Source organism: Drosophila simulans, chromosome 2R (genome assembly GCF_016746395.2).
Source record: "Drosophila simulans strain w501 chromosome 2R, Prin_Dsim_3.1, whole genome shotgun sequence".
Taxonomy (NCBI): Eukaryota; Metazoa; Arthropoda; class Insecta; order Diptera; family Drosophilidae; genus Drosophila; species Drosophila simulans.
Genome location: NC_052521.2, coordinates 13,641,761 through 13,657,908, shown reverse-complemented (window position 1 = coordinate 13,657,908; position 16,148 = coordinate 13,641,761). Strand labels below are relative to the sequence as shown.

The 16,148-nt window shown below is 45.5% G+C and overlaps 1 protein-coding gene across 3 annotated transcripts in view; it reads right to left on the bottom strand.

The window, feature by feature from the left end:
• The window catches only part of LOC6734768 (semaphorin-2A), a 44,257-nt gene that overhangs the window by 18,940 nt on the left and 9,169 nt on the right, over positions 1–16,148 (bottom strand). For all 3 annotated transcript variants that reach the window (XM_039292897.2, XR_006541659.1, XR_005543765.2), the window contains exon 2: positions 12,203–12,795. In XM_039292897.2, the coding sequence (XP_039148831.1) occupies positions 12,203–12,530 (328 nt within the window). In that variant the 5' untranslated portion in view covers positions 12,531–12,795. The remainder of the gene's footprint in view (positions 1–12,202; positions 12,796–16,148) is intronic.

The following is a 16,148-nucleotide window of genomic DNA, read 5'->3' as shown; positions in this document are numbered from 1 at the left end:
ACTACCATAGTTTTTTGTTCGGTGTGGGCTGTAAAAACCCAATAAGGTAAACGGCAAACAGCCTGCCATGCCACAGTGTGTGTGTGTGTGCGTGTGTGTTTGTGTAAGCACCTGGCATTTGTGTTGAGCACGTTCGTACCTTATGTGGGATTTAGCTTAGACTTCATTTTACTGGGCTGCGCTTTTGGTTTCATTCCGTGTGTCTCTTCAGGCCCTTCTTTATGCCAGTTTATGATGGCAGCGCCGTAAAAAAGCGAGAAAGAAATTGGGCACCGCGAGAGAGAAAGAGAAAGAAAAAGAGAGAGAGAAGAAAGCGCGACACAGAAGTGTATATAGTACGGTGTGGTATAGTAAAAATAAAGCCATAGACATGGCTGGCACCGGCACTTGAGTCCCCTGCAGGCTCACCAGGACTCTCCGATGTCCTGGATAGCCAGACAATGCTGTAATCTAGAAACACAAACGTGCAATTCTCTGCTCACTGCAAATGTGGTTGAGCACACAGTACGTATACGTAATGTGCATGTGTGTGTGCACACTCTCGACACGAAATGGCGTGGGAATATATTACAAGTTGGTTTACAAGGGAAGTGTGTCAGTGGCTTCGGGAGAAGCGAAGGGAAAAGCAAGGATATACCAACTTAAAGCACTCAACGAGCTACCATTTTTAAAGCCAAATCCCAGGGATATGCGCTGGGATGCCGAAACTGGTCAAAAATTGAGGCAACATAATTCAGCGGATGAGTTTTACGACTCCATCGGCAGCTGCATGTTGCAACTGCAGCAGCGAGAGGAAACATTAGCAAGTCTAGACACCTACGTCATGCGTCAGCAACACTGGCAAGTGCGGCAGCGAAGTGCAGGCGGTGCGGCGGGGAAGGCCGAAAAAACGTGCAGCAGGACCAAAAGGATATGTACTCGAACGAAAGGAGCCGGAAAACTGAGAAAACTGGGAAAAAATGAGACGTCAAGCAGACGATGAAGTCGACGTGGTCTGACAGCCCGGCAGACAGCCAGCGAACTCCCAAAAGGATCTGAGCCAAAAAAGGAGCAGAAACAGGACCACGACCACCAGGAGCATTTGAACCTCTTGGCTTGTTTAATATGCTGAAAAATACGCGTCTCGACTTACTTCTGCCCGAATTTTCACCGTCTTCCCTTTGCCCGCGCCGCTTTCCTTCCACTTGGAATGCATTTCCGAGTTTTACATTTCCATTTCAATGTAACGACACATGTATTTGTGGTAAAAGCTTATGGGGAAAACCGTGAGAGGGCGTGTGGAGGAGCGGAAAATGGCGAGAAAAGCCGAAGAGTGGGCGGACTAAAATTTCCCTGGAATTCATCAAGCGATCTGCGCTTTGAAGCGTTTTTAATTACAGCGCATAATTGGAATTCGATATCTAACCACGTCGGGGTCACCACCTGAAATTACATCAAATACCAGTGCTACACCCCGGGGCTTGTGGTTCGAGTGTGTGGCAAAACTTTCCACCGCCATGATAAAAATTTTCCAATTACCAATTTTCCATATTTCAAAGCGCCCGCATAAATATTTATGGCGAAAATTTATGAAAACTAAACGTGAGAGCCACACAAAGTGTGGGTGCCTGGCATTCGCATAGCTGCAAGTCACACACGTCTAAGTACACTGAAACACAAAAAGATAATGATGATATGTAAGGTATACTATTTATTTATATATACCAGAATAAGTAAATCTTGATCTAAACTTGAGCCTAAAATGCAGTTTTAATCTACTTTAGAACTTGTTTAGATAAACCAAAATTGAAATTGTAGCGAACTGAATATTTTGTGCAGTGCTCAAATATATTTACATTAAGCTGCGAGTGCAGTGGATAAGCTTTTACTATGTACATGGAATGGGGGATAAATCTCTTGCATATTTTTTAGGTGATTTGAATTTTTTAAAGAGGGAAGGGGAATGGCACTAAATTTTGCCCAGCTTATCCCCGGGGCTGTGTGTTAGCGTGTTGAGCAAGCTTCCAGCTGAATATCTCTGGCCATGAATGTGGCCCAGAGAGCACTTTCCCTGCTGCCCACCAAATCCCTGCGGCCACGTGACATTGGAAGGCAATGCCACGTTTGCATGCCGAGCCAAAGGACGCCATGTGAGTTGGATGAGTGAAGCGGGCGGATGGGAATAAAAAAAGGAAAGCTGAAAGTAAGCAGAGCGGCGGCACTTTACCTTGATTTCCCCAAAGCTCAGCCCAAGCCGCCCAGCAGCCCCGCCCATCACTCACCCACTGCGCAATTGGCCGCAATTTGTTTTCAGCTGCTAAACAAGTCGGCGGATTTGGGGCTAAAGGGGGCTTTCCCTCGACACCTTCGGTGCGTTGCAAGTGCTAATTAATCTTAGGCCAGGTACTACTACTACTTCAGCGATATGAAGTGACTGGAAGTGACTGAAGTGAGTGCTCACTCCCCCGGCGTTCAGGATACAGGACTACAACCCCTTGCCCTGATGGCCATTAATTAAATTACGCAGAGGAAAAAGTTCAAAAACACATAAATCAGTCTGAATCATTGGGGCTGTCTCTACGCGTTCATGTCCTTTGGGCCAGATGGCTTTTTAGTGCCCTTGCGGGACTCAACATAAATATTTGTACTACTTTCCACTTTCCACACCCCACTTCCCACTTCCCGCACCCCATTTGCGATCGCACACGCACTGATAAACTCATTTAAATGTTAATGCAGCGTCAAAAGTTTCTCGAAACGTAGGAAATTGCATGCATTTTATTGGCCATTATGTGTAGTCCGTATTGAGACGTGTGGTGGTGGCTCCGCATTTGGGTGGTGGTGCACTCTCACCCGGTTTGAAGTGCTTCCCATCTTGGTTTAATAACTGCAACATTGTTGCCTTAACCCCTGTCGTTGGTGTGGCAAGAGGCAAGCGGACGTGGGTCACGAGTTTGTAGAACGGGTGTGTGCCTGTCTGCATGTTAATTATGTGGCGAAAAGGAAAAACTAAACAAAAACACACGACGAGCTGGATTTTCCACAGGGTGGTGTGCCAATAGAGATGTGCCAATGGGGGTCGGAAATGTGGGACAGGTGAGTAATTCCGTTACAGTTAATACCATATAATATATACCATAACAAAATTCTTCTGCTATTGGCACTAGTGAGACCATGTAAATATAAACTTTTTCCTTATTATATTTATTTATGCGACTTTAGACTCTTTTGCACATAAATTTATAAACTATCCACTTACTAAGCGCACGTGAAAGTTTTGCTAATTAGTTGAACGAATGCAGATGCGGTTGAAACTTCACCCGGCAAGAACCGACAGAGCACCCTGCTCAACCCTTTTCACAATGTCCCGTGTGGCCCACTTCATGTTATTGTTTATAACACATTTGCTCATCATAATAGGCAACATTTTCGTAAAAACATGCCAAGACAGTGGCGGCGCCATTAACCCTGTTAATGCTGCAATTATGCGGCAAGAATTATGTTCGGGTAGCAGGTGAGCTGCCAGGTGAGGTGGCAGTTACCGGTGCCGCACTGTTACAGTGGGTAACAGCCATAAATCCACACCGCCTTGCCGAAACTTCGAGCGTCCTTTAGTGTGTGTGGCATAATGATAGCTGGTTGGGAGTGAGCCCTCTGTGAAGCTCTCCTGCTGGCAACACAAATACAAAGTGAGGATGGAGATGAAGCTGGAGCTGGAACTGGAGCCTTAGATGGGCACTATATACATACAATGGCACCAAGTTGTAAGTTTAATTACCCACATAACTGAGGCATGAAATCGCAGGAGGGAGGAGGCGGGGGTCAGCAGCTCTCGTCTAATTAGACAGACACGCTCTGACACAGTTGGTCCGCCGGCTTGATATATAGAAGTCCGATTCTCCTTTACGATCGTTTTATTGTGTTCGGTGTCCGTGCGTGCACTATAATTGCATTCGGAGCACCGAACTACTTCCACTGGCTGTGCTGCTACTGCTGCTCCAGCTGCTCCGGCTACTGCCATCATATAAATCGTAAAAATGTTGAAAAATAATCATCATAAAAGACAAACAAGAAGCCATTCGGCACGCAAGGTGAGCTCCTCCACCTCTGTATCGTAGATATTATTTAAGTTTTTATGTCCTTTCTTCGGCTGGCGGGTCCTTCGTGTCCTTTGCCGGGTGAGCACATAAATCATTTGACTTGTTTGCCCTGCCCAGCACGCCCCTCTCTTCATTTACTCATTAGATTTGGGCCATTCGCACAGTGTCTCTGTTGGCGCCCGGCTTTCTCTCGCTTTCATAACACAAAGGACATAATAATATGCTTATTTCCAGGCTACACCTTTTGTGTCAACAGTGTCCCCTGATTCGGTTACTCTCCTCCTGCGTCAGCAGAATTTTCTCCGGCCAAATGGAAGCAACAGCAACTGGCCTCGACGTTGATTGGCAGCTTGAATTTGGGGGTTTTTTCGGCTGGTTGCCTGCTATTTTCTTAATTTTCAACACGTTTGCCGCTTTCCCTTTGAGGCATTTCGTTTCCGGACACGCCTTTGCCTTCGGGTGCTCCGACAAAGGAGTATCTATTTCGTGACAAAAGGCAACTTTAACTTTCCCCACTATAACTTCACTTTGGACCAAGACGACTACTACGACCACCTGGCAAAAAAAAACGGAGGAAAAAAGTATGCTAACGCCATGCAGCACGCACATGTCGTGGAGTGTTAAGGACGAAGTGGAGTATCCTTTGAGCCTTTTTGCGTTTCGTATGCGCATAACTTTGCACCTCGACCAGACGCCGCCGAAGTGCGTGCGACATACATTTTTACAGAGCGAAAAAATATCATACAAAAGGGTTGGCAATTCGATTTTATGGCCGTGTGACGCATATCGCAAAACGATTAAATAATAACAGAGACTATAAATAAATTGCTTTATACATATAAATATTTGTTTTTCAAATTATTATTTATGGTTTTACCAATCGATGTAATGAACTTAAAGCTACTCTACACCGTGTCAGATATTTTTCTTCCTGTTGAACAGCACTTAAAGAATTCCCTTAAAGCAATCACACGCAGCTTCCTTTGGGCCTTCATCTTTTTCTCGGAATAAGGAGGATGAATTCGGACGCGTTTCTTTGACGACGCGTGGCCTAAATTGTTTCAAATTACAGGACAGCACCTTGCTGCCCTAATCCGCAACTGTGCCGTGTGTGTATGTGTGCGCTTGTGTCTGTATCTCTGCCTGTATATGTGTGTGTGTGTGTGTAGGTTTGCCGTTTCCGGCAGCTCATTTCCGTTTCACCTCAATTGGGTAAACCAGAAAAAATAAAAGCTTCTTCTATAAAACTCGTGTAGCACTAAAAAATCGTATAAAGGCAACTCCGAGGGGAGCACATGCAACGCAGCAGGTTGCGCCGTTGCTTTCAGAAGGGTGCATAAATTAGAGAGTTAGACGAGGGGGTGGCATGGGAATGGGGAAATGGGTGGTTTCAGTGTAATGGCAAGGTTGCAGTTGACCGTAGACAGCTGGCAGAAAGGCAGAAGGAGAAAGGCAGGAGAAAACAGACCGGCGGAATCCACCCCCTGGGAGGAATATCGGCCAACACCTCAGCACTTATTTATGGTGGGGCATTTTAAATTCTACCCACCTTCGCTGCACACAGCGCAACACCGCGCCACTGCCTCCCCTTGTATCTCGCCTAATTCGGAAGTGTGGCAAATTGCACGGCGCAAAGAGACCGCCTCCCACTCCGCTGGCCCACAGAAACCGCGCACCACCCCTGAAGGAAATTTGGCCCAAAAATTGCACGGTAATTGTAGCCGCTAAATTTCACTTTTGCTCGGGCTTTGCGCCAAAAGGTAGCAGCCAGCAATTGAGCGGTTACCACGGCGGGAAGCAACAAAAACAACGCACACACAAAAAGTGAATTATGCGGCAGACTGAAGTTTTCCCTACCCCTCCACCCTTGTTGGAAAACCCCCATCCCACGGCCGCATCTCATGACAGCCTGGCCGGCAGTTTTCATTTTTAAATTGGCGGTTTTATGTGCAATTCGAAATGGCAATGTATGCAGGATGGCTCGCGTGGGTGTGTGCGCTGTGGCATGACTAATATTTGCACACACCCGCAAACACACCACTACAGAGGCATACGCACACTTACAGCCACAGACAGTCTGCTTGTTGTACGCATTAGCCAAATTTTATTGCATACTTTTGTGCGCTATTGCAATTTAATGTGCCCCCCGCCCATGTCCTTTTTGCCATCTGCGCTCCGTGTGCGGTTTTATGCTCCACGCATAATTTTTGCGTAACAATTGAAATACTCGCAATGCGAATGCAAAATATCCACGAACCGAGTTGAGATTTATATTTTGCTATTAAGCCGCATTTGCCGGGCCAAACAAGGCGCGTCGCCATCGTCCCTTTTCCCCCCAGCAAACAAACACACCTCTGCTCACCGCAGAGGGAAAGTTCATTTTTCATGGAAATGACTTTATATGATTATATGTGTCGGTCCTTATAAGCGAAGGGTGCGCGACGCCGCATTAAGACGCTTTCAATGCCAGCGGTCGATGGGTGCTTACTGAATTATTGGAATGGTTGTGAAGTTCTCCAAAAATTGAAGTATAAATCGAAAAGTTTTTTAACTTGTGAGGGTGGTACTAATTTATTTTTAAAGACAATCCGCTTTTCATAAATTTACGTCATGTGCAGTACATATAAGAACTTATACATGTCCCATTTCATTGAAAGCCTGCCGCAGAAAATGTGAAAAGTATTTGTTTATCATAAATACTTTGTCTTTCTCTTTTGCGCTCGCTATCTCGTTCTCTCTCTCTCTCTCTGCCCTGCAAGTGCTGTATATACAGATGAAGTGTATATTTTCTCGCATTGATTTCAAATAGCGTGACTGCAGGACGCCACAGTACCACACGGCGTATGCGTAATAAATATTGAATATCCATATGAAGAAGTTGTTTGGCCATAACTTTCCTTTGTCTGCTGCTTTGTGCGTGCGAGTGTGTGTGTGAGTCCTTTGTTTCAGGTTTATTATTTATTATAAATGACTGCACACACGGACAGGGCAGAGAATACCGCTTAAATACCGTTATTGAGTTGGGATCCGACTCCGATTCAGAACCTTCAGTTGGGAGTATCTGTAGCTGTATCTGTAAGGGAAACAGGTCAATCGATTCCATTCTTTTTTCCTGCCTTTGCTCCCGTTTCTGTCTTCTCTGCCACTTCGTAGGCGTTTCATTGTGAACACAATTTTCAAACACAAACACACGGACAAGCTGTGCTATCTGAGCATTAATTAGAAATGGGCTTTCCACCCACATACCCCTGCAGTGAAACTTCATCCGTCTGATTGCTTTGTTATCGCTTTCCATTGTGCGTCGATTAAATGATGTGTTAATTTTTCACCCCTCCCTGGCATTCCATCCGGAATATACATATATATATCATGCAAAAAAGCTCCGATACATCCATTTAAATCAGACAATTCCCATGCAAGTCGAGTCCGAAAGGGAGGAAGGCTGCACTTAATGCAATTATTTGGCATGGCACAAAGTTATTTCTGTGTCATAAAAATGGACAATAAACCAATTTAACTTTTGCAATATGCTGGACAGCAGCAACCCCCGGGAAAATGCCGACAGACCGCCCAGTCCCCCACAACTTTTACCAGCCTTATGCTTTCGGTCAAAATAGTTCGGTGTCCACTCTAAAAATCCAGTACAAACGAACTCGTGCGGCGGGTCTTCCCCCAATTTCACGCTATTCCATATATAAATTCCCCAGAAAACAGAAAAGGGGGCAACTCAACCAACCACCACCACCAGACCACCACATGTGCCCGGGGGTCAGGCCATAACTTTAATATATTTCACTACGAATTATTTCTGACGGACACACACACACCCTCATCCCCTCATTCTCTCTTAATGAATGAACATATTTCGGCTGTTCATATTATTTCCCGATGCCTTTGCCTTTTCCCTTGTTGTTATCCTTGTGGTTGGTGTATCTAAATACGAGCAGATAATTGAAATCGAGTGTAAGTAAGTGCACGGAGAGGTGTTCGTGTGTGTTCGAGTGTGTACAGTGCTTAGCGAAACGTTAATGCTATGCCTGAAGATCAAAGTTTGCAATTTATGTCTAGTTTTAATGATTATTTATGTTTATGACATCCTGGCGAGGACTGAAGTTTCCAGTATGCTTGTAATGGCCATCACTAATGAGTGAAGGTCCTCGGGCGATACTTGTTGAGGTCATGCGAGGTCAAGATGCATCATGATAATAGCCAGAAATTGGGCCTAACTTAACCATTAAATGTTCAAGAGTGTAATTCTGTTCTATGCTAATACAAAGCATAGTAATTACATTGGCAAGCCAGAATGGTTAGAGTTTCTGCTTAATAATTGCATTTTATGATAGGCTCTTCTGTTAATTCTTTATAATTAAAAGCTGTTTAAGCCTCGTCCTTGCGGTTTAAAGTGTTTAATTAAAAACACACGGCTGACAACAATAGCGGCGTAATATTGTCAGGTCTGGTGTTATGGCCATCGGGCTTTCGCCCATCATGTGTCACCCGCAGCAGCAGTAGCAACAGCGCAAGTTGCAGCTGCAGCTGCAGCAGCAACAGCCACGGGAGCAACATGGTGCATGCAACAAAAGCCGCAACGGTCATGTAAAGTTAATTAAATCAAGCGACATGTGTTTTAAATAAATTGAATAAACTCGGCATTAACATAAAACGAAATTAATTTTAATAGGCTTGCCGTAAGTTGTTAAACCAAAACTATAAACAAGTTGCCATTGTCGTTTGAAAGGCCCCAAAGAAAAGTTGAAAGACCAAAGTTTTAATGCGTATTTGTTTGTTTGCTGTTTTTTTTTTTTTTTTTTTGTGTGTTAATGCGTACAAGTATAGCATCATTATGTTAACGAATTTATGGCAAAAGCCACACACTCAGCCACAGTCGGAGGGAAATTGGAATGGAAAACGTAAACTTTTATAATCAAATTTAGTGGCGCAGACATTTCTGGTTTAATTAATTTGTCGTCATTAACTCGAGTCGAAATGAGAGTGGCTTTGAAACGTGAGGAGAGCTGGCCGGAAAAGTCCTCGAGTAGGCGCATCCTTGGCTCCTCCTTTCGTTTGCGGTCGAGGAGCCCTATCCTTCGAGGTGTCGATTCACACACAAACAGAAACACATAAACGCACACACACACACTCGTCTGGCTTTTGTTCGTAGGGAACAAGAAACCGCAACCCGTGTGGGTGCTGGTGTATTTATATCCGCACCATTGTATCTTTGTATCTGGGTCTGCCGCATCTGATCCTTGGGAAGGTCACAGGCGCTACGACTCTGCTTTTTGCATTAAGATAAATTACACACTCTGTGTGTCAAACAAGCATTTGTACTTGCGGCCAAGCGAACTGAATTATGGCACTTGGAGTTGCAGTTACAGTTGGCACTGGCTGGCTAATGAATCCTCAGGCCGGAAATCAGGTCAATGCGATTGTAAATTATGGCTTAGTCGGCTTTGGATTTGGCCCAAAAACCCAAGCACACAGGTGAATCTGCTATTTATGGCAGCTACACACATGAAAGGGAGCGCAGACCTGTATTGATTTTCTTAAATTCCGGCCCCGAGCTACATCATCCCCCCAAATTGCGTATACGCCCTGTTGGTGGCACATTCATTGATTGTGCTTGCGTGTGTGCTTTTCGTTCGCTTTTGGCCAATTGTACCTTCGACTTGACTTCAATTGTGTGAATTTGCTGATGGACTTATGAAATGCCTGGCAAGAAATCTTGCCAAAAACTTTTAGCCCTCCTTTGGCGCTTACAGCTGAAAATTGCTGCTTAATTGCTGAGCTGGGTTGGCTAATTTAGCCGACGATGGCTGCCCACAGCTCAGAGTACTACATCCACCTGCTGGTCGAACGTAAAAGTTTCCTCGTTTTCAGCCCCAAAAAAAAAGGGAAGTGCTGGCTGAAACAACAAACTTTTGTTGGCTGCCAGCGCTAAATGCTCGAAATTCTTTAAGTTTACGAGAGGAATGAACATTTGTGAACAGTTTTCATTTCCCTGCTTTACGGCTCCCCCGGCCATTTTCCTGTTTTCCCGCTTTTCCTGTTTTTTGTGCCGTTTTTTTTCGGCTTTGCGTGCGTGAGGGAAATAAGGAGCAAAGTTTCTGTGTGTGTGTGTGTGCCTTTGCACCCCTTTTGTGCTGTTTCTATTTACGCAATGTTCGCAGCTTTGGTCCAAAAACCAGGTGGATATCGAGGTTGCGTCTGGGGGCTTTTCTGGGGGTCATTTCAGCGGGGGAGCGCTAATATTCGCCATTAAACTTTTGCTTGTTTTTCTTTAATTAACAACGCAAACATCTGATATGCTATCCCAACGCTTTTCGCCTCGTACTTTCCTTCTTGTTTTCCCTTTTCGGTTTTTTTTATTTGGTCTGGTTTTTGTTGCTTACTTTGGCGTCTCGGAAAACCTTTATGAAGTTGAAAATATCCTTCTTTCCCTTTTTTTTTATTTTTGTGGGTCGCCGGAAAAGTTTGAGCGCTTAAAACTCGTTTCTGTTTACATTTCTGCGGTTGGAAAATCCCTACCCAGATTGCAATAATTGTAAGGATGAGAATCTTTGCGTAAGCCCAAATTGTTTATGTAAATAAAAATGCGAGACAAAGGCGAATTTTCACACATAATAGCCCCGGCTAGTCATAATTTCTGATGAGCATTAAAAAGATTTGCATTGCTGCTGCGAATAGTATTTCCTGCACTTTGTTGGTTAAAGCGGATTACTTACTCACATTCATCCGATATGCGAAATGAGTTTTAATTATTCAGCGACAGCTCAGTAAAACGGGAATCTGTGTTGGGCTTAGCTCGGCTTTCAGTCCATAAAAAGTCCACTTGAAAACTAATTAAACACTAATAGTTGGGGTGCAGAAAAAAAAGCGCCGCACAGCTCGGGTAAAATAAAACACATCTTAAGTGGCGGAAGTGACGGTCAAGATGGGGGTAAGTCGGGCAGTGAGGCGGTGGGGCGTTGGGTCGGTTGAGAGGTCCTGCCGTTGAACAAACAACGAAACGAAGTCCGTGCAGCCGGGCAAAAGTTTTTAATTTTGCTCGAGTACTGGCGGAAAAGTAAAGTACAAGGAAGCACAGGCTGCTGCGCGCGAATGAGTCTATAAGTTCTGAAAAAAAAACCCCCCTACCTCGCCGATTCCCTGAAAGCCCCTATCGACTTCACACAATGCGGAAGAGAAATGTCTTGCCGATGAAATAAAACAATGGCAAAACAATAGCAATGCGAACGAGTTCTGGATGCCAAATGGCCAGAGAGCCGGGTGAAAAAGGATAACAGACGTCGCCGACGGAAGTGGACCGAAATGGCAAATCAAGAAAAGGAGCATGGGGCGTGGGCGGCAAATCCGCTTAAAGTGAAAATTATTCCTTTCGGCCATAAAAAGGGAAACCCCCGCGTCCCACACACATACACACACACACACACAGACACTCGCAGCCACATCTATTTCGGCTTCTTGGCATTCGCGGCTATGTAAGCTGTTGACTTATTTCCCAAAACTTCGATTTCGGCCCTCAGCCCATTGTTGTGAATAGTTTTGTTTGCCGGGGCTTAGCTGGCTGGGAATTCGAGGCCGAACAAAGTGAGGAAAACGTTTAAGCCATTCTATTTGTATTTCGCATATCTCTGGACGAGGGCACTAGAAAAAATATCTCATTTTAACGCTCTGAGAAGATTTTTTTTTAAAGAGAATTGCTTGTTTGATGTTGCATTCTCTTTTGCTATGGTATCATAATATAACAAATTCTAAGAACAGCAACTATAACCTGTGCCAAAGTATTTTGCATGTGTTTCTAGGAAACTGTAACAAGAGAAATTCTTTTTGTCACTACTTAATGCCTTGTAGTTTTGCTTCATAAAAAAAACTGACTAGTAATATATTATATTATATAAACTATGATCTGTAGAACTAAACACTAAGCACAGAGAGTGTCTTTTTATCTCGCAGTGCAGCACGCAGTCAAAGTGAATTTAGTTGCCATATAAACCCACCCTAATCCGGCAGCAAATTAGTCGGGACTCCTTAGCCTTGGCCACCACTTAGACTTACCTTGACTGAAACAGCGGGTTGAGGTGGGTGAAGAAGGATGGCACTGAGTTACTGGAGGGACTTACCTTTGTGGTGGCGCAGATGATGGGCAGCAGATGAGCCCGTGCAGCAGGGCGGCTCGTAATATAGATTCCAGGTGTTCTCATAATCCGCCCCGGCGTATTCCACGTGCACTGTTTGGGCGACCAGGACGAGGAGCAGGACACTGAGGCTACAGAGCCTGTGCTTACCCTTCCCCGTGGCACACATGCTGACTGCCTGCCTTTTGGCCTGGCTAAAGTCGGCAATAGAGTATTTTTGTTGTTTTTTAGCACAGCAGTTTGAGTCACTGACTTTCGCGGATGTCACTTTGTTCACTGATTGAGCAATCTTTAACTGGGCATTGAGCGGCATTGGCTGTGATCTATACGATCTATTCTAAATTCGGGGAGCAGAGATCTTCCCGTCACACACACATGTTCCTTCGCTTCCGTTTCCGTTATCGCTTGCGACGCACTCGTTTCCGTTTCCGCTTTCCCTCTTCACAGTGGCGCGCACTTCGCGAGCAGCAGACACGAACTGAAGGCTTTCGCCACGAGGAAGTGTGTTAAATAAACACACTCGCTTTGGGCTTCGCTCGTCTTGGCAGCGATGGTTCGGCTGTGAGTTCGGTAAAAACCTGAAAGAGCGAGAATTTCGAGAGCATTATTAGTTGGGAAATGCGACGCCGGCGCAGTGGGAAATGTACCGCGCGATGAGTGGATTTCCCAGTAATGTTTGTGTTTATGCCAAGTGTATTGAACTCATTTGCAACGGGCAATGTGCAACGTGCAGCGGAGTCTGCAGCGGCTACATTTTCAAGGGTAAATGCAGCAGACACTTTCGAGCGAGCAACTGAAGTGCATACAAGCCACCCACTGCCCAACTCCTGGAAAAACCGGACAGCCCAAAGCGAGAGCAGACGGCTAGACGAGTGAAGGGTTTTCAGATGGAAAGGGACCGGGATCGGGAGTGGAAATGGAAATGGGTATGGGCATGGTAACTTCAACCGGAATATAACAGAGAATCGGGGCTTTGAGCCTAGCAGACGCCTGCACTTAAAGTATGCTCGTGCATTATTATTTATGCATATGCCCGTAGTTCCGTGTGTGTGTGTGTCTGGGAAATTCTCTTCTTTTTTTCCCAATGCTCCGCATCGCGTAGCGTCGCGTGTTTCAATTTGCAATGCAACATTGTATGCTGCAAAAAGTTCTCTAAAGCCAGACATAAGTCACTCAGACAGGCCCTGAGGGGGCGGGGCGAATCGGTGCTGTGCGGGAAAAGCGGAAAATAGGGGGCGGCGGTGGGGCAGGGGCCGTCGGCCAGACAGAGTCGAGCCCAAAGACAATTAGGCATTGTGTGAGTGTGCGGTAACCTTCAGACAGTCGGCTCTTTGGAATGTCTTGCAGCTTACTTTTGCTGTCCCAGCCCTTCGACTTGGCTCCACTGGCAGAGCAGCATAAATAGGAGTTAGCAGGGGAGGGAGTTGGAAACCAGAACTCTGGTCAGTTCTCGGGGAACGAGAAAGTTTTCAGGAATTTTCGGAGACTTTTGTTTGACAGGTTTGTCCAGCTGCACTGTGGCAAAGAATTAGCTTAAAGGGAAGTCAAATATAGAATCATTTGAGTTCTCAATGTATTTGGACTTTCAAAACTATCGATTTTATGTATCAACAGATTTTTTACTTCCAAAATCCACATGGTATAACATAGTATTTACCATTCAATGAATCACCACCCTGTAAAATAATGAAGGTATTTCCTGAGCTGTAAGAAGGGAAGGGATCTTGAACTTTCCCACAACTCTTTTGATGTATTTGTTGAAAAACTAGCTAATATTCATTATGCCTTATACCTTCCGCTTTTCTTATCGCGCTCCTGAATGTAAGGCCACAATGTCATATGGCTTCAATGTCCAGTGCAGCCGTCAAAGAAACGGGCCAAGTAGCCGGCACCCACACACACCTGTCGTGGCCAACGAAACGAGCTCCACAATTGCCTTATAAATGCCCTCAAACTTCGGCTAAGCCCGGCGAAAAACTTTGATTAATGTGCGCTTAAAGAGGAACCAAATACGTGGAAAAACCTGAACAGCGAGGTGGAGAAACATAGCGGCAAAAGAAAAGGCGGGCAGGAAAAACAACGACAAAAGTTTTCATAACTTAAAGCCAGAAAGCTGGAGGTGGAGTAGGAGTAAGAGCTGGTCTAAACGGCGTGCAGCCAGCGGCTTCTTAGCCAAAGCGCAGTACAAAAACTTCTGCAATCAAGACGGGTTAGCAGGGGGTGGCTGTGTGCCACGGGTTGGGGATTGCGGCTTGGATGGAGAATGCGGGGGCTCAAGGACCAGGGACTGCAAAAGGTTCAAGGCGCCGCACAACAATGTCAGGGACCCGCTGGCAGGACGAAGGAATCACAGCGCGAAAGCGTTAAAAAAGCGAATTGTAAAACAAGCAGCAAACAAACGAGCAACATTCGCTCAGGGCTGGCACAACAGGACCCCCATTTAGCCTCAAGCCCTCCCCCCCCTTTTCCACACACAAAGTAGCCACACGATCCCAAACAACCACCCAGCCCCTCTTAAAGTTGGTTAATAGAAAATGTAATTCGATGCATTTAATGTTGGCAACGGTTGCTGAATGGAAATCAGTCTATGGCAACTGGTCGGGGAGTTTCCCCAACTTGCCACCGCACCCCATACGCCCCTGCTATCATTTTCCCACTGAAAATTGGCAGGCCATGTCTTTGTCTATTTTTATGAGTTCGCATTGCATCCTGGCTGGCTGGATGTCCTGGGCACTCGCTCTTGTTTGAGTTGCTTACCTAATCCTTGCAAACAAGTTAAAAACGTTGTAAAACAAACAGCAGTACAAAGTGGGTGGGTTCGGTTGGTGGTATGGTGCATACTTTTTTGGGGTTACGAATGGAATGGGTTTACAGTCAAAGTTCCCTAAGTTGAATTCTCTGCAGCTCTAACGAAAATTGTGTGGCAATAGCGTTTTATAGCTAAACTTTACAGACTTTTTGCACAGCATATAGATGTCCTTTAAACTTAATTTAAGTGGAAAGCTTGTGATCCATTCATTCCATTTAATGAAATTACAAATGGGTATGATAAAATAAATCAAAAATAATGTTTTTCGTAGAATTAGCTTTGTAACTCCCAAATCCAATGTGGTTCGATCTGTGCCAGCTTGACTGTTTTGAAAGTGGGGGAAAACGAAGCGATTTTGACTGACATCGAGTGCCATGAGAAATACAAACAATCAAGCCGGGCAGACAGTTGCATTCCCTCAGCGTTCCCCGGTCACCTTGCCACCGCGCCACCCCTCACCCACTAATTCACCCCTGCAGCAACTTTCGCAACCCCGTCCAACCCTTGGGTAACCTCAGCAACCTGCGGAGCGTGCCGCAGCAATGAAAACGAAGCGACAGCAATGCTAATAGAAATTAAGCGAAAGTTTGTGGGACCAGAGAGGGGCGAGGAGAGAGTGCTTTCCCAGCTAACCAACCAGCCACCAGCCACCAACCACCCCCACTCCAACCAATGCAACCACCTGCACCACCCTGCTGAAGGTCGCCTTTGCAACGCTTGCTTTCATTTCGTTTAGCTGCTTTTTATTTGCGACTATTTACATTTGCTTTTATTAATCATAAAAAAAAGCATGGCTACAGAGGAACGAGAGCAATATTTCGCCGAAATTGCCAAAAACGTTGACGCGGCTCGTGACCTCCGTCGCTTCGCCACCCCGCTGCCTATTCCATATCCTCTCCACCCGATTTTCCGGCTTAGTATCCTGGCCTTTGCTGCACGAAAGTGCAATTTGATTTTAATGGCGGCAAAATGTTGAATTCTAGTCGCATAGCCAGACAGACGTAGAAACCCCGCAATCCCCGGTCCAACCGCCACATCCCCTTAGCTGTTGCTTCCTGCCTGCAATCAGGAGCCATTTGTGTTTGTCGTTGATCCTCCTGGTGCAAGGCTCACGCACGTGCA